Consider the following 19097-nt stretch of genomic DNA (forward strand, 5'->3'; position numbering starts at 1 on the left):
GCTCGCAATTACCTTGTTTGTTCACCTGCTCTTCACAGGACGGGGGAGGCAGGTGAGAGGAAGGGGAGAGGCCCTTCCCTCTCTAATGCTTTCTGTAGGCCTTCAGAGCATTAACAGAAAAACAATTCACACAATCAATAAGAGGCCCTAAAATTTGCTGCTGCTCCAATGAGTGGCAGGTGTGCATCTGCACAGGCACCGCTGCCTTTTCACAAATGCACACGGAAGTAATTTACCGGCTTGGGAACAGGTGAGTCTTTCTTAACAACCTTTGGCTTCACTCCGGGAGCTGAAACCTTCTTTTCAAAAAGGTAACTGACCTGTACGTGAAAGAATGGCGAGAGTGTGAACAGCAAGGCCTCAGTACTTTTGTGGCGTGCCTTCTATGCGTCCCCATCCAGCTCGTCTCGGCTTATCACTGCAGCCATTTCTGCCATTGCTAATTTGTGCAGTGCAAACCAGCCCCCTGGTGTTGTTATAGAAATGATGTTCTTATAATATCCAGCATGCAAGATGCTTGAGGAAACATGGAAGGCAAGCCATGAACAAATGCAAGATCAGTTCAGCAAACAGAGTAATACAGGCAAGAAGAAAAGAAAAAAGCAGTGCAAGCACTCAAAGAAGCAAAGAATCAAAACCAATTTACAAGTAAGTGAAGCAGTGTTGCATGCGAGGCAGGGTTAAGCTAAGCCGGAAAGCAAGCAAAAACATTGCCCACACAAAAAAAAAAAGTGTCGAAAAACATTGGGCAGAAATAATGTGTTTTCATGATCCAGGGCTCTCCAGCCATGTGAAGTAAAACGAAAAGCAGAAAATTCCTGGGCCAAATGCCCCTAAGGCAGTAGATGCAAATAGCTGAATAACTTTCACTCGCCATTAGACCTACGTTTACTAATATGTAATGCAAAAAAAAATACAAAAACTGCAACAAGCATCAGGAAAGTACATGTATCATCCACTGATGCGAACAGGTATGCAAGCAGCGGTACACCTGGCATCAAGAACTTACAAAAAGCAATTTCCACAAGGTAGTAAAAATTTTATGTGCTCTGACATGCAGTGCTCTGACAACAATGCACAGGCAGCATGCATACTGTCAGGACACGATACACCACAAAAACAAAAATAAATAAATAAATACATAAAAGAAACAGATGCTGTTCATTACTGACTCATACTGGTTGAAAAAACAGCGCAAAAGACAAGCACCAGAGCAAAGAAACACAAGAAGAGCGCTGTCCTGTGTTTGCACTTTTGCGCTGTTTGCGGCTGTTTTTCCATCCAATATGTTCCACCAACTCACCCGTTTGGCTGTAGTACTGACTCATAGCCTGTTAAATTCTGGCTCCAAGTGTACAAAGTTTTTTTCATAACGAACAAGACATCAAGACTGGAACGACTATACCCGCATGCTTGTGCATGTGTGCCATAAGTACAAGTGCATTTAAAATGAGATGGAAACAATACATCAGTTATCCCTACTCAGAAGCAGTTCCTTCTATAGCAGTTTTTCTCGAGCAGCTTGATTCTGGAACAGAAACAAAGGCACTTACAGCATCCAAATGGAGCAGGCCACTCTCATCCAGCCTGAAATGGGCTTTGATGCCCTTGGGCTCAGCCTGCTCTGCATGCTTCTGTATGGCAGCTGCCACTCCCGTCAACGACACCGTGCTGATGTTGAATGAGCCAAAGTTGCTGCACAAAAGAAGCAGAGTAAGCAGGGAATCGTGCAGAAAGTGATGCCTGACACTGAGCACTAGGTGATACCATATGGGTGACACATGCAATATAAATATCCACTGCCAGGTATGACTTTCAAGCAAATATGCGAACAAAGTGAAAAAATGCACAGGTCATACCTGTTGTTGCTTTAAATGTTAAATCTCAGCTCAAGTATGTTCTCCGTCAAAAATATACACGAAAAGCAAAAGAGTAGCAGTCATGTTAACCCACTTATTGTTAAAAAAAAGTTTTGTGTCTGCCTTACAGCCCAGTCTGTTCTTTCACTCAATGTAAAAACACTGTGCAGAAGTGCTAATGTGCATTCGGTTCAAGCCACAGCGATAGCGATTCCATTCCGGTCGTGTCTGGCATTTACGCACCGCTCTGCTTTTAAATATGCCAGAAAATAGTGGGTTGCTTCTCTTCATGAAACTTCCTCTCGCCACATTTTCTTTCAGCAGAGAAATCTTGCAAACATTTCTGCACTGAAAGCCAGAACCAGTCAGCTATTCCTAGCCCTTGCCCCTCACATGCTATCAAGTCTGCAAGTATTCAACGTTTTCAGCCAGTATTGAATGCAAGAAGCCGCAGTCATACTAAAGGACCGTAAGCTGCAGCATCTTACATGAAAAAAAGACAAAAAAGAAAAGAAAGCAAGACAGAAGAATGAAGCACAAGCTGACAGGTATGGGAAGCTGGGAGCAGAGTCAAACAGGGTCCTATATTATAAAACTGAGTCTCAAGTATATATCAAACTAAAGCAAAAAAAAGAAAAGAAAAAAAAACGGCATTTTGAAACCGAAACTGAGTCTACGCAAAGGACTGTTTCCTGCGCCCCAGATAATCAAAAACGTTAATACAAAAAAAAGTCATGTGTGTGTCGTGTGGCTGAAATAGCTACTTAAAAGAGTAACTCCCTTCATAAACTACTCATAAGAAAACCTTCATAAGAAAACCTAAAACAAGCCTCAAAATTTGAAACTAAAGCAGGGAGTGGCCATTAACATGCAAGTAATGTTTGCAACATTATAAATGCAGGCGTTGCCTATAGAAATTATCTCGACAGAAGCCACAGAAAAAAAAGAATCGATTCGCACAACAATGAACTGTTGCATGGCTGCCAAAGACCAATGTGAAGTTAAGCGCAGGGACCTGCCACACTATCGCCATGACAATTGTGGCCTTGTCGCAAAAGCAAAATTACTTCCAGTCATTCAGCCACGCAGCAGTATTGTCTTTTGAGCATGGAAGATTGTTGCTGTCAGGTTTCCAGTAAGCCATCATCTTGCTGCTTAAAAAGGAAAAAATGCTGAGCGACAGGACGAGAGTTCAATACTGCTGGAAAAGTGCAGCAAACACCGAGGAAAGACCAGTGTGGTTTCCTTTTCATATACTATTTATTACAGTGCAAAGCTTCCTATGAACCCTTGAAAGATTACCTGCCGTTAATGAGTAATACTGGAAAAACTGCTGAAACAGACTGTCTGCAGAACTAAAGAAGATGATGCCATGAGAAACAATTTCTCATGGCATCATCACAACTGCAGTAAGTGGTGCAATTTGCTGGTTACCTTGATTAAACATTGGCTGCTCAGGGCTCCCAGTGATTGATTAATACAACATTCCAACTTTGGGCTTGGATTGGCCCATACGAGGTGTGGACCATTATACCAGTAAATATAACAAATAAGAGACAGTCACCTGAGCTCATCTTTGGGCAAAAAGCTGAGGTCTCCATAGTTGATGGCAAAATCAAAGTCAGTGGTGTAGCGCGAGAAGGTCATCACTTTTTTCTGTGGGTAAAGGTTGTTCCTGCTGAACAGCAGCCGCCGTACCACCTTCGTGCTCTTGAGGCCATCTGTGTCTACATCCCGGCTGAAGTCAACCTGAATTGTTAAGGATGCAACAATAGAAATATCATTCATTACCTGCTTTTAAGCATTGCTTGAAATAGGCACTCAAAAAACAAGTGTCATTCTTAAAGGGACCATCAAGCAAAAATAGAAAGAATGGGAACATCCCCTTGAGGCAAGAGCAGCAAATCAGGTTCCTAGTGATCGGCTATATAACCAGCTGCTTCCATTATGAATTAATAGTCATAGGCAGTGCTTGTCCTCTGCAGTCAATTTGAAAAAAGCACATGCACTTGCAGCATTTGGTAGATGGGAAAAGCAGCTTCTTGTGCTGCACTTTTCCGCCATCGCAACATAACAATAGCCTAGGAGGCATGCTTTAGGTTACTGTGCACACCTGCAGTCATCAATATATATGCCCTATGAAGACAACAGACACACCCTTTCTTCATTAAATGCTTCATGGTTAAAAAAAGTAAATACGAGAGTCATGTCACATAGGGAAAAGAAGCCACTAAATGCTTCATTTAGGACATAAGCCTGCAGAAAGCTTCCAGAAAGCATTTCAAGCAAAATTATAGCCAGACGGTACAAGCCCATCAGTGCCCTTTCCCCCTCAAAAAGCCAAGAATCATCAGCTTTACACATAACAGGTTGCAATGACGTTGAGCAGGTTAACTACACAAAAGACAAAGGGTAGTCAAGCCGGTCAGTGGCATCTCACCTCTCTGACCTGTCTCTGTTGTACTACAGCTGTTACAGCAATACACTTTACTAAAGCCATGGGCACTCACTGCTATGCAGCCGGTGGTGTACCCACCTGAATGGGGAAGAGGCAGGCCTCCTTGACGTGGAACACCTTGACCTTGAAGCCCTTGCTGAGGTATGCAGCCTGGTAGGCAGCTCCCAGGGCGGCTGCCTCATCTGCGTTGATGCTCTTGCCCAACTCTCGGCTGTTGCCCAGCACAGCATGCAGCTCCTGCTGCACACGCGGGATGCGGGTGCTTCCTCCCACCACTATCACCTGGTCAATCTCTCCCTGCAATCATAACAAGGCAAAAAAACAGTAATTTACAACAGATATCATACTCCGGAGGTCTGTACTAGCTGCTCAGGTGGTCACTGCTCAACAGTTTTTGTTACTATGGTAAAACCTTGTTTATCCGGATAATTCGGACTGTCAGTGCGGTCCAGGAGGAAACAGCAAGGCCTAATGCAATGATACCGACTTGTGAAGTAAGCATACTTCCTGGTGCATAGATTTGACCCATGCACCAATCAACTGTGATGACGTAGAATGAAGAGCAAGCTTTTTCAGAAGCAGTTAAACAACAAACTTTACTGAGAAGGATGGATGCTGTTCTGCTGGCCATGCAGGCACCACTAACACCACCACTGCCGGTGGTAGTGCCATATTTAAAACGCATGAGGAAAAGCACCCCATGAGCACATTTGAGGCTGACTATTGACTCAGCATGTGCAAGTAAATAAGCTGACATGTAGCGCTCAACAGAACACACTAGCACAAACATGGCAGGATACACGTTTACTCTAGTCAAGGCAGAAAAAATGTAGTGTCATGCAAGAGGGCAATCCAGATAAGCTCCATCAAACTGCAAATAAGCAGGCAGCCATTTTTAACTCTAAAAGACATCATCTACCCTGAAGGATCAGTTTCGACATGCCCAGAACAACAAAAGGACTTATGCGACACAGCACACTTTTCTTGTGTCTGCGCTCGTGTCCCTGTCTTTACAATTTTGCCCTCTTCATGTAAGTTGTTTCTTAAAAGTCTTTTCAAAGCACAAATTTAAGCAAGATGAGAGAAGGAAGCCGCAGTATGCACCAATTAACACTCTAACACGAGGGCTTGGGCTTTGTCTACATATAAAAACTGGTCACCGGACTTAAACATCCATTCCTCCCTTAGTTGATCTGAACTTTGAAAACCATCTCATTTCTTTTTTCTACCATGGACTTCAAAATATTCTCCTGACTGTGCCAGATGGACAACACTTACACATTCAACCTATATTTACAAAACTAGACGAATCCTTTAGTAAAAGATAAATGACAATAAAACTATTGTCCGATGACTGATTTTGATGACCATTTATCACTGCAGAAAGGACAAGTGCAAATGGTGCTATTTTCTTGCACTTGACGGCAGCTTTCATAGCCTGAACTGGGGTGTGCGAATACAATCTCGTTATAAAAGACACTGTTACAAGAGACACTCGGTTATAAGAGACATTTGAAAATGGTTCGGTTGGTTTTCCTGTCTGCCATGTTAACAACATTGCATACAAGAGACATGGTTACAAGAGACTCTGTTACTAAGGACAACGTTTTCAGGTCCCTGGAGTAAATTCTTCACTATTTAGAAAAAACACAACCCAGGTGTACTCATGCAATGCATCTGGAACGCACCAACTCGTACATGATGCACTTCAGATTCCCTTAGCTAAATTCTGTTCCATATCAGTGTCCTTTTTGTTGTGTATGTCAGGAACTGAGGAGCGCTTCCCCATGATTGGAAAGTCAAAACGGCATCGCATTACTGTTACCTATGAAGCAAATAAAAATGCATGAATGATGTCCAGCATTTTTAACTCCTCACTGTTAAAATTTGATCCCAAGATGAAAGCTTAGAATCCTGATGTCTTTCTCTTTGTGAATCATCTGAGGGTGACGAGCATGTAAGAATGCCTCGAAGGTACTACAGCAACAGGAAGGCTTGCAAAGTGAAGTGCTTTACCTACAGAATTTGGGAAGAAATACACTTTGCACTAACAAAAATACATACTAGTAGTATGAATAACTTCTTTAAGCTTTCCTGAACAATTTCCTGTTAATGCATGTGAATGCATTCACTATATGCTGATGTGCAGTAAACTAATCAACCCAGTTATTTTAGAATTTTTGGTTACAAGAGACTTTGCTTACAAGAGACAAGTTTTTCGGGTCCCTTGAGTGTCTCTTGTAACGAGGTTTTACTGCATTTGAATTTTTGAACACAATCTGCATTATGTTTGTTATATCATTTGTATTTGCAGTCAAAAGACTGATATTCCGAAGTTCCAAATATTTAAAAATTACCACATACGTGCTAAAAATTTACGAATTCTCCGCACTTTCCCCCAACTGCAAGCTTCACCGCAATGCTTGGCCTGGTGGGCTGCATAGTGAAGCATCCTCAAAATGCAATAGGCCATTTTTTGAGGACAGATCCTTTTTTGTGAAGAGGGCCTGCCCGACAGTGTGCGCGAAGTGCTTGACGAAACCGAGAAAAAAACTGTTCTCACTTCGGTTTCATCTCAGATGCAGAGATACGTTGTCCAGGTGTAGATCAGACCAAATTACTGTGATACAAAGAGTGTTCAGCAGATCTTACAAGCTCATTCGATAATTAGAGATTTCAGTCAATTTGGAAACGTTTTCTAGCCCCCTGAAGGCCTAATTAACAAGATTTCGCTTATTCAGCTGCAACATGACAGCTCCACCTGATTTCATGCAGGTCCTTCCTGTACAAAATCTTGTATATGGAATCCTGCATACAACTTATACTAATGCGTTTTTCAGTAGGTATACAGTTCTGCATAATTGTAGCTTAATTTTAGCCAATATCATTAGCAAATGCCATGTGAATTCTAAAATAATGAAGGTGAAATGTGTTTGCTATGTTTTAATTTTCCATTGATATTTTTTTTCACTGATCAGATATTTGATATTTGAAGGAATATTTTTTTCCATATTCGTAATCGATTTCGATTCGAAAGTTTCAATACTTGTACAGACCAATTTGAATAGAAGAATAGCCCTCAGAATGTCAATGGATGCTCTGCACAATAAGTCACTTATTTTGTTCACTAATCTCTAGATTCCCCTAGAAAAAAAAAAAGAAAAACAGTGGCGCTGCGCTGTGCAAAACTCACCAAGGTGATGCCAGCAGATGAAAGAGCCATGTGGATTGGTGCAGCAACGCGCTTGAACAGATCATCGCAAATCTCCTCAAACTCAGCCCTGGTAATTGGGTGCTTGAAGTCCACATCCTCCATGACGTTTTCAACCTGCAATCAAGCAGAATATGAATCTTTGCAGAAATGCGCCTCTGCATTTGAGACAATGACTGCATAAAAATAATGGTTTCAACTAGGACCCTAGTGATAACATTTACATGCAATGCTTTTTTTCTTGTCGGCCAGACATTATTTCCCGCTGCTTAATTTCCACTCCCACTGCCAGGTGAAAACAATCCTATGCAAGCACAAGCCTTGTCAATATCCAAACGATGTCCAAGCCATGTCCAAACGATGCGCAAACACTGTCAACTGCAATATAATTTTAAACTAGAGCATGAAACATTTAAAGGAGCATTACAGAAGCTCTGAAAAAAATCTGAACTAATCAATTTTCAAAAAACATTCTTTTCTTTGCGCAGAATTGTGCTAGAAAGGGAAATAAATGATCATTAGATCTGACCTGAGCCATATGTTCAGTGTTGGCACTGAGAACTTTCTTGACTCTATCTGCTTCTTTGAAGAGCTTGGCCAGGCCACGCTTGTTTTCAAAAACATCTTGCTTTGTCTTTTTCAGTGCACTGAACTCCTTGGCAAAGCGCTCGCCTAGCCGCAGCTTGAACTCCAGGCCACCCAGGAAACGGTCATACCTGGTTGAGAAGAGAGGGAAAAGGGAAGGGGCGAAGCGGCATTATGAACCGCACCAACCGAATAATGACAACACAGCAGATACCTTGAAAGAACAAAACGACAACACAGATGGCTATGGCTTTGCAGCTCTTCTTTTCAAATACAGCAAAATCGTTAATTCAACCCTCAGGAAAAATTTTCAAATTATTGAATAGCCCCCCCCCCCCCCCCCCAAAAAAAAAAAGAAAAAAAAATTTAAGAACCATTAGCATAACAGCAATTTTATATATAATGAATACCGGTAATATGGTTCAGTACACATTTGTGATGAAAGCCATGCGACAGCGATTTTTCATGGATTCGTCAAGTGCTTTGCTTTGCGCACTCTGTCAGGAATGTCAAAGAATTGCTCCAAAATCACAAGTACCACCGTGGCCCTTTTCGCAGTGCAATGGCCTAGCAGTGGTGCCTCGTTAAAAGCAGCCCCTTTGCATTCTGGAGATACTTCACTGCGTATAAGATTATACGTGCGGTGAAGCATCCTCAAAATGCAACAATTCAGTGTATCAAGAAGCGCAGGTAGCATGTGGATGAAAAAGACAAAATTTGAGCCGGTGCTGGAATGGTGTGACACTATCCCAAAATAAACTAAAAGTCCTGCAACGCAACACTGCAGCATCTGAAATGGCGTGACTGGTCACATCGCTGTCATATAAAGTTGTCCCCCGAGTGTCACAAACTTGAAGCTAGAGAGGTGGGTGGTGGTGGGCGATCCGCCTGAGAGGTGGGTGGGAAAAATCACTGCTGCCCAGCGTGGGGTGAAATGGGATTATACGCATGATACAGCAGCGGTGTGTGAGAGGCAACTGTTCTTATTTATTTTTAGACCCCGTCGGGGTGGCGCAGTGGTTACGGTGCTCGACTACTGTTCCCAAGGATGCAGGATCGAATCCCGGCCTCGGTGGCAGCTTTTCGATGGAGACGAACCTGTTTTAGGACGTTGAACCCTACAAACCAAACCAAACAAATCCATTTATTTTACCTCAAGCTACTACACGTAAACTACATACTCTGCTGATGAGCTCCTGAGATCTCAGGCATGCATTTCATGTTTCTGGGGCCTCTGACTACATAAGAATTAATTACCAAGGCAGAAAGATAGCATAAAAGACTGAAAATGAAAGAGAAGCATATTTTCTTCACAAATAGAACGAAATTTTTTAACATGTTTTTATACAAGCTAACTATTCTTCAGCCTAAATGCAAAAACCACATCATCATCATCATCATCATCCTCAGCCTGAATATACCCACTGCAGGGCGAAGGCCTCTCCCATATTCCTCCAATTAACCCGATCCTGTGTGAGCTGCATCCATATGACCCCTGCGAACTTCTTTACCTCATCCGCCCACCTAATTTTCTGCCGCCCCCTGCTACGCTTTCCTTCCCTTGGAATACACTTTGTTGCCCTAAGCGACCATCAGTTATGCTTCCTTCGCGCTACATGTCCTGCCTATGCCCATTTCATCTTCTTGATTTCCACTAGAATGTCAGTGACTTGAGTTATTTGTCTGACTCACTCTGCAAGCTTCCTACCTCTTAATGTTATCCCTACCACTTGAGTTATTTGTCTGACTCACTCTGCAAGTTTCCTACCTCTTAATGTTATCCCTACCACAACTAGAGTTTAAAAGGGATCAATTTCTCAACTACCCAGATGTGTCAGCAACATGTATTTTTCTGCTACGATTTCATGAGAAAGGCATATGAGTAGATATTTATTCATTCATGCCATATGACGTAAATACCTCTTGACATCAATTAATGACAGTACCTACTGCCAAATGCAGAACCGTTGTAAACTAGATCTACAAAACTTTCCATTGCAGGATTTAGACAACACAGACGCGCTCTTTTCACACTTCAACTACAATACATTTCATTGCTATTTCTTATCCAACATAATACCCTCCACTATGGACACCAGAAAACATATTTGGCTTTGCACTTTAGTTGGCTACACTACTTGTTTTAGCCATCTTAAACAAGCTCTGCTGAGTGTATAAATGAAATATTAAGTTGATTTACATAAAAATGACACAAGAAAAGGGCTGATGTTGAGAAGGAAGAAAAGGAAAATAAACTATGCAGAAATTTTTTAATCAAGCAGTTATTATCCATATAAACCACCCCCACTGCTTGTTATTACTGAAGCAATCTTGTAGACAAGTTGCACAAGTCATGAAACGAAAGTTAAAATAACTCCAGCAAAACAATGAATGTAACTGATATGCCAACAAAAGAAAGAAATGAGAGCAACCTAAAAATTCCCTTATTTGCCACACCATTCATAAATCCGTAGGCAACAACTGCACAACTTGCTTAATATTAAGGCAATTAATTACATTTTTGCCCAGCCGAATTCAGCTTCTCTATCAGAGAGTTCTTAATGGCTTGTTGTGTCAGACTAACAAGCTTAAAATAATATTGAGCATTTCCATGCCTTTGCAGCTGACTGCAACTATGTATATGAAGAAGGCAGTGCTCACCCAACGCCCTTGATGGAAAGCTGGGGCACATGCTCTGCCAGGATCTTGTCCTTGGTTTTGACTGTCTGGTAGGACACAATGGTGGCCGTGGTGCTGCCAGTGCCCATGTCATAGAACAGGATGTGCACTGGCGTGTCATTGAACTCCTTCCGACGGAACACACCATAGTTGAGAGCGGCTGCACAGCAAGAAATGAAAGAACATAGTAGCTGCATTCTTAAATTGGCGCTGTACCCCGAACTCCCCTGCTTCAAGTTTTCAACATGGGAATTTGAGGTGTTCACTTGTGAGCGTTGATTCTGCACGATCAAATGACTAGCCCCTGCACATACCCCGAGCACTCTGTGCAGCCTGTATCATCACCGGGTGGGATACATAGTCTAGGACAGCGCCAGATGTTTTGAAGCACCTACCACACACTAAACACGGCCAGGAGATAGGCCACAAGAAGCTACACAGAGGAAGCATGCAAACAGGGATGCTGCAACAAATGGGCCACTCAGTAACTTGTACACGTTGGCAGCCATACATTTCACAGACAAAAACTGAGTGTTTATGCAATGCTATGCAATGTGGGAAACTGAAATAGGAATATACCGTCAGTCTGCGCTGATGATGCTTTATACTTAATTCATAGCCTAGCTTGAGGCTAAAGCGTCCTCATTTGGCCTAAGCCACAAAGAATGCAGAATGCACATTCGTATCAGTTATTAGTTATAAAGAAAGCTGTGGTGACCATCTTGCTGTGGACACCTGGACTCCACTGTCAATGAAAGACTTATTAAAAAAAAAACGTCTGCTCTAGCTATCACTAAATTGCACAATTTACACAACAGGCAAGAACACCGCAGAATTTCCTTTCAGACTTGCACACGCTTATCAGTTATGTCTCCCACCCTACCAAAGCATCATATACTGCTTATTAAGAAATCAAAGCCAATTTGTAAGTAAATACTGATCAGGAAGTGCAGCAGTTGCAACAGTGATATATAAAGGCAAAAGTGGTAAAGTTTCTAGCTAAAGTATCTGCCTTTCTCAGAAAAAAACGCACCTAGAAAAAAAAACGAAGGTTACGGAAACAATTATTTTAAAGAAGAGCAATAGCTATGAGAGATGACCCATGCAGACAGGAATGAAGTCATACCTTGACAGCACTTTTGTGCACAAACACAAGAAACTTGGATTAACGGAAGTAGACCTTCACAAATGCAAGCACAATATAGTGGAATCTGTACAATTCAGAAAATATCCATAATAAGCATGGGCCGAGGTCTTACCCGCGGTGTTGGCTCCGATGAGCTGAAGAACCTTAATGCCAGCGAGGTTAGCAGCCTGTGCCACAGCCCTTCTCTCTGCTTGGTTGAAAAATGCCGGCACAGTGATCACTGCATCCTTAATTGGCTGTTCTGAAAAAAAATAAGAAAGAAAGGACTTGAAGGGCAGTTGCATCATGGCAAATATTAGAAGCTTTTAAGCCTGCTACTAAAGCAACAGCCATAGTAAAACTCCAAATTAACACAAATAAAGCAAACTAATGAACATACCGAGCTCCTCTAAAAAGTTTGACAAACATGCAATATTTACCTTGCATGGCTTAAAACGTTTATGCTAAACATTTCAGTGCTAATTGATGGCCACTCTGATGGTAAGAGACAAGCTTCGCCGCACTCCACTAGCAACTAGAGGTTGTGCAGAAAGTGTTCGTGCATCTTGCATCTGTTGACAACATCAAGTCGGCTGTCATGGAGGTCATAAAAATGGTCAGCAGCTTTCATTTAAAAGCGCTATTTTCATTGCGGTGCTGCTGCAAAGTTGAAAATTCACCACTGCTGGCAAATGACTTGCTGTCGCCTTACAGTGATGTGCGGTCTTACAGTGATGTGCAGGGAACCAAAGCTAGCTAAGGTGTGGCGCTGTTTTTCTCAGTCTCCACCTCGAGTGTCTTCAAAACTGCAATAAAACTTCAGAAAAGGTCTCTTCCTGCTCTTTGGCAAGAATCGTGAGTGGTCGTCCCAGTTTTTGACTAAATTGGGAGGTTTTTCATGCATTTCTTTACCATATTTTTTTTTTTTTTAATTTTGGCAACATCAAATTGTTAAACAAAATCAGAATAAAAAGGAGTGAAGCCTATCTACAAGGTAGCCAGACGAGCTGTCAGCAATATCGACACGAGCTTCTGTATTGTTGCCCTCTTCTTCAAGATACTTATATGCAAGCACAACAAACAATGCAGCCAGTATACATTTCAGAACAGCCATATGATGCTGCGGCATAGGTGAAGGCAAGCCTGCACAAAACAATACCAGTGCAGCTTACAGTGGATGCACATCTAGCTTTCTTTTTATCCCTGTGAAGGGTACTCAAAGAACACATTTAAAGAGTAAACACTGATTCTTGCTAGCAGAGTTTAAAAAAAACAAAATAAAAGACCAGCCAGGATTCGGTACCCTCCGGTCTTCCATGAAAACATGATGCACAGTGATGAAATTCCTGCGAGATGGTGAAATAGTTTTGCAGTTTCTGTTGCAATGCTTTCGCTGACACCTCCAAGTTCCAAGCATCAGCTGAAACCTATTCGTCCTGACAAGAGTAAGCAAGCACAAGTATAGCGAGCAGCACTGTTTTATTTAGCTAGTAAGCTCACGTTCATACAGCATTCCAAATTCCGCTCATATTCAAGCATACTGCCATCATCAATCAGTTAAAATAAAGTTTGAAAAGTAATAACGCATACAAGATGATTGACTATTTAAAGCACCGCTAACTAGGACTCACCGGCAGCATTGCTTGCCAGCTCTTTTGCATATGCCAGTATCATGCCAAGCAGTTCCTCAGGGCTGAAGGTCATGCCCTCAGGGTGCTTGAACAGGACACCACCTGTTTTAGAATCAGCCTCCAACACATAGAAAGGGAAGCGACGCTCAAACTCTTTCACCACTGGGTTGTTCCTCTCTTTGCCCAACAAGTCAAGGAAGTGAGAGTAACTCTTGTCCGGAAACCTGATTCCCTGCACAAGAAATATGGAAGGTAAGCAGAGCTCTCAGTACATACATCACAGAGTCAGCTAGACAAACCCAAAGCATTCACAAAAATGTTGAATGAAAATACTACCCCAAACACAGTCTAAACAGCATACGCTCAAGTGACGAGCCACTCTGTACAAACCACTCTGAGCCACTTGAAGTCAAAATCAACTCCAAACAACTGTAGATAAGTAGCCTATGGCATACAGAGCGTCTCATGTTTAGCCTAAAAGGTCCCCCAAAATACCTTTCGCAGATAAGAGAAAAGCTTTGAATCCAGCAATGCACTCTACAGTTGATGCCAGCCAAAAAATGAATGTACAATTGGAGCTGAGAAATTAATATCTCTCAGTTTCAGTCCTCCTCCCCATGGTTCCTTAGCCTGTGCCTCCATGAGCTTTGTACCATTTACTGTTGTTCAGCCACTACTGCCAACAGTATCCCCAATGCCCCAGCTAAATTTACAAGCAACAAGCTGCAAGTTCCTCTAGTAATGCCATCTATAGGGCAACAATAAGAACAAAAGATCTTACTTTTGTGGCATGCTTATAATCAAAACCTGTGCGTATGCCTATGTAATAAGGCTGGAATATTTGTAGTAGCCACATGACAACTCGCCAATCTCGAAAAGTGATTCAGGGTTCTTTTAAATAGTGCAATATCACTTGAACTTGTCAGACAACCTTACATGAGCATACATAATACTTTCTGCAGCAAGGTTGCTACTCCTGACTCCCAACAATATACTTAAAAGTGACTACATAAAGCTTGACTATGTTTACCCTACACAAAATTTTAGTGCAGGCCAGAGAAGGTACTTCATTTTTTTTTTTATTTTATGCTTTGAAACCGTGGCTACAATAGCATTGCCAAGCATGTCACCTAAAATTGTCAGGTTCCTAGAGCTTGTTACACCTCAAAGTTAAAGCCTCAAACAAAACATTCACTCATCCATTATTGAACAGTTCCAAGTGCATAACAAACGAAATATGCTAGCTGTGGAGCAAAAAAAAAAAGGCACCCTAATTATTTCCTGTGAGAAAACTAGAGAAGTCAGCAAAACCTTTAATGCAAATTCTCGTCTTCTATTGCTTAACAGAAATGTTCCCAATGAGAGCTTCTCATCCACTAAAATCTGTGCACAAGTGCTAAATAAAATACAAAAAGTTATTTCAGCAGTTGCTCAGCAGGGGCAGAATAACTGTTCTCAGCCCTGTGAAAGGCACAGGCTCTTTAGTGTGAAGGCACTTCACTTGACCCTTTTACTACAGCCATCTTGTATCCCCATGCTGATAGCATGAAGAGGGGCTGATATGCACTCCGACAAAAGGGAAACTGATAAAATAAGTTAAACCTTCCATGTGAACGACACCTGCTGCCAAAATGTACACACTAGTTGAGGCTTGACTGTCTTAATGTCCTTATACTTTATTTCAAAGGCAATGGTACAATTATTTGCTACCAACGACCACAAAATAATCTTTATTCACTAAACAGCAGTTCCACCAGAATCCCTTAAATGCAAAGGAGGTCCCATGCAAAATAATTATGCATAAATTAGTTGCATCACCTGTGATTGCCAGTTTGTTGGGATCCCATACTCAGACACACTTGTGCTATACAATATATTAGGGCTAATTTTTTTTGCTTGTTTCTCTTAAAGGAGCATAAATATCAAATTTTGGTTGCATTTTTCTTCTTGTTAATTATATATGAAACACTACTACATATGAATCACCATGTGGTTTCAACCTAAGAGGGCTAAATAATTTTTAACTGAATTTTATTTTCTCAATTTCAGTTTCAAAAGCTGAGCGTGGCTGTAATGTCAAAGTGGAGTCTAGATCAAGTGAGGGATGAAAAGAACAGCAATGCTGCGTCTGCACTTTTTTTGCAATTCCTGTCCTCTGGGCAGGCTGCCTTTAGTGCTGTGATGAATTAAAATACTGAAGGAGCAATTATGTTGCAGTTTTTACAAAGCTCACGTGGCCTAGACTCCACTTTCACATTACAGCCATCGCTCAGCTGTTGAAAGCTAAGCAGGTGAGAAAGAAATTGAATTATAAATTCTTTGACAGTTGCAGACAAACAGCTTGTGACAATTCCTAATGTAATACCTTACACATCATTGGGACACAACCAAAACCCCTTTAAGAACTTGGTATGCTAACATCCTGTTCAGGCATACTTATTTATTCTTATGTCTTCTTTGCCAGTTGCTGAAAAGCCAAGTGTGCTTATCTAGCTTGTAGGCATGGATACACTACATAGGTGTCAAAAGCTAAGCCGTAATCACACATGTGCAATTATAATACACAGACACAAGCCTTTGAAGGCTGCGCCTATGAAAAAGTATTGTCATTAAAGTATCCACGAGCAAAGCCCTACCAGCAGCTTTCCTTTAGCTCCCAAAATGCAAAGACGCAAAAGTCAGCTGGTATCCTTTAGAAAAAAAAAATGCAATCTCTGACTCTTTCTTCAAGTTTTGAAATTCTGCATCCTACTGCATGAAAAAATAAGCAATGCAAATCTTAGATCTGGCAACTGTGACCGATATCGGTTTTGTTTACAATGCAGCACAAATCAATTTCTATGGCAATGAGTTCATTAAACACCTTTAGCGCCAGTCTTAACAAATTAACTAGTAGATAAACATGTATTAAACATATGCTCATCAGCCTTTCATAAACTCTGCTTTCTTAGACATAACAAAGGGAAATTTAATTTCTTTTCACGTGACACACTGAAATCAGTTCAAAGGAGGTCACGAAAAAATTCACATACAGTTGTGCCTAGTTAAAACAACACCTGTTAATATGGACAACTCGAATTATGGACAATTTCTCAGAGGACCAAACTTTTTCAATGTCTTCAAGCCTCGTCAATAGAAAAATTCATACAAAAAGGGGCACGGGGCAAATGCATGGAGCCCATTGAGGCCCACCTACTTTTGCAGCATTAATATAGACAGTGACAAAAATAAATCTCTACTTCACCCTGCACGATCGTTCATTTTCTGCATCTCAAGTACAGGAACCTAGACGAACGCAGATAACTATTGCAATTCACTGAGTGTTTGCCCCCTTTCTTTCGTGGTTTCATGCTTACTACCAAATTGTCCAGTCAATGCACCCGACAATCTTTTGTCAGGCCTCACTTGATGTGAAGAAAACTCTCTGCAACTTGTTCCATGTAAAAAGCAGAGAGTGCTGCTACACAGTAGTGGTTCATGGAGTCTAGCCAGTTTTACTAGAAACTGCCACTCATCCTTGAAATGCATCAACTATATTACAGACCACAAGACGCTTAAAGCTGCCCCAAAATATTTTTATAATGGTGACCTGAACAGCGGGTGTGCAGCTCCAAAAACTATGCTTAATTTCGACTCTACTGGCCACTACAATTCGCAAAAGTAGTCCTTAATTATAGTGCACTTCCCAAAAATATTTCCTCTTACAATTCCTTATTACGGACAATGCACTTTATGGACAGTTTTATCAGCAACCTAAGTGTCCATATTAAATAGGCATAACTGTACAGCTATTATTTTGGCAGCTCTGCAACTTGCATGAACAATGCAGCTTAAAGCATAACAGAAGTGAGGAAAAAGGGATTTAATTGATAGCTTTACCAGCTCAGCAAAAAAAAAGTGTCCAACATATATTGAACAGCCTTAAATTCAATTTTGGTCCAGTTTACATTTGTTCTCGGAAGAACAAACAAGGGCAAAATACCAAGAAATGCCACATAACTTAACACTTTAAGAAAACTGACACATAGTCCTTCAGCAAAATTAATAATGTGCAGGAATTATGCCAGCCAAACAAACTAATGCACACGAGGCAAATAATCAGCCTAAATAACAAACTTTGATCATCGTCATAGTAAACTTTAACAACACGTTTTTGGTAATGTAGCCACAACTTGCTCATAACAGCTACAGAAGAGCTTGTGAAGACTGAATAGCTTCAGAAGTTCGAGTAAGAAGGAATTACCGTTGAAACTGCTTGTTCTCCAAAGTGCCGTTCTCCATCTCGAAATGCGATAGCCACTGGAGTTTTTCTCTGTGAATCCCTAAAATATGGGCGCACAAGTCAAACAAATCAGGATGAGGTAGACTAATATGCTTGCTTGTTCGTGCCAAGCGAAAAAGAAAAACTTACTTATTCAATGCAATTTCCATGGGAACTCCAGGCTGAAAATGTAAAATGCACGTTTTAGTTATGTAAACCATATTCTGGTAATCACTGCACACAGAAAAAAAGATTACATCAGCCATGTTAATTATGTTGGAATTCGAAACGCACAGCTGATGCCACAACTGTATAAATCACATGCTACATACATACTAAATGGGTTAAGAATTACTAATACAAGCCGAAGACAGCAGCAACTATATGCAGTGCTGCAGCATGGTAACAGTGTAAACAGCCATTATTAAACAAAACATGTGAGTATGATACTCACATGTGCTGATCAATTTTCAAAACACTAATACCTCTGTCACACAGTCACTTTCGATCCTCATTGAACTCGATCTGCACTGAGGTTTTCAAGAAGGATTGAAGCGTCCCGTGCTACACAGGCGTTTTCAATTAGCATTGAGAAATGTTCCTTGTGTGCGCTTTAGAGCTCACTGATGACGAGGGTGTCGATCACCGCTATCGAGTGTGCTTGAAATCTCGAGAGCGCCTGAGGAAGCAGCTTGAAGTCAAGCAGGATCGAGCTCGATTGCACTTGAAAGTTGCTCTGTGACAACCTCGATCTGTATTGAGTTGAATGCAGATAGAGTTCGACGAGGATCGAAACTGACCGTGTGACAGGGGTATAAGAGTGACACAAACATCCTTACACTTTTTATTACCCTTTAAAAAACACCATACCTAGGAGATAAAAATTTCTAGCACACTATTGCGCAACACCAAATATTGTTGCTTAATGCTGGACACCAATATTACAGTCCATTAGCTTACGCGTGTGCAATAAAAATCAATTTCTTTCAATGAATGCGCAGTTCGACTAAACCCTAACACTTGTCGTAGCATAGTGAAACATTTTCATGCACGCCGCATCAGCCCTCCATGTGCACGAAATGGAATCATATTGCTAATCAACATGCCAGGTACTGTACATACTGGGTATAAATTCAACTCACGGAAACAATAGCAACTTTCATCCATTCGATACCAAGGTCCACAGACATGACCGCAATGCAATCAACTGAAAAAGACAAAGTTGATGCATTCATTCAACACGCATGTAAATATTACTTTGCAGTGACGGCGACAATTCAAACAGGT

At 41.3% G+C, this 19097-nt stretch overlaps 1 protein-coding gene across 3 annotated transcripts in view; it reads right to left on the reverse strand.

Annotated features, from left to right (window-relative positions):
• Grp170 (hypoxia up-regulated Grp170 co-chaperone protein) overlaps nt 1-19097 on the reverse strand; it is a 534702-nt gene that overhangs the window by 13833 nt on the left and 501772 nt on the right. For 2 of the 3 annotated variants that reach the window (XM_084606342.1, XM_084606341.1), the window contains exons 3-13: nt 18953-19017; nt 17961-17992; nt 17793-17871; nt 13550-13781; nt 12052-12180; nt 10775-10952; nt 8058-8244; nt 7511-7645; nt 4396-4614; nt 3424-3608; nt 1554-1695 (exon numbers count right to left, since the gene is read on the reverse strand). In XM_084606342.1, coding sequence (XP_084462468.1) covers nt 1554-1695; nt 3424-3608; nt 4396-4614; nt 7511-7645; nt 8058-8244; nt 10775-10952; nt 12052-12180; nt 13550-13781; nt 17793-17871; nt 17961-17992; nt 18953-19017 — 1583 coding nt within the window. Of the gene's footprint in view, nt 1-236; nt 321-1553; nt 1696-3423; nt 3609-4395; nt 4615-7510; nt 7646-8057; nt 8245-10774; nt 10953-12051; nt 12181-13549; nt 13782-17792; nt 17872-17960; nt 17993-18952; nt 19018-19097 lie in introns of all 3 variants that reach the window. The other variant, XM_084606343.1, reaches the window with a different exon arrangement.

The sequence above is a fragment of the Amblyomma maculatum genome, chromosome 6, assembly GCF_055883805.1.
Source record: "Amblyomma maculatum isolate TAMU_Amacu chromosome 6, ASM5588380v1, whole genome shotgun sequence".
Taxonomy (NCBI): Eukaryota; Metazoa; Arthropoda; class Arachnida; order Ixodida; family Ixodidae; genus Amblyomma; species Amblyomma maculatum.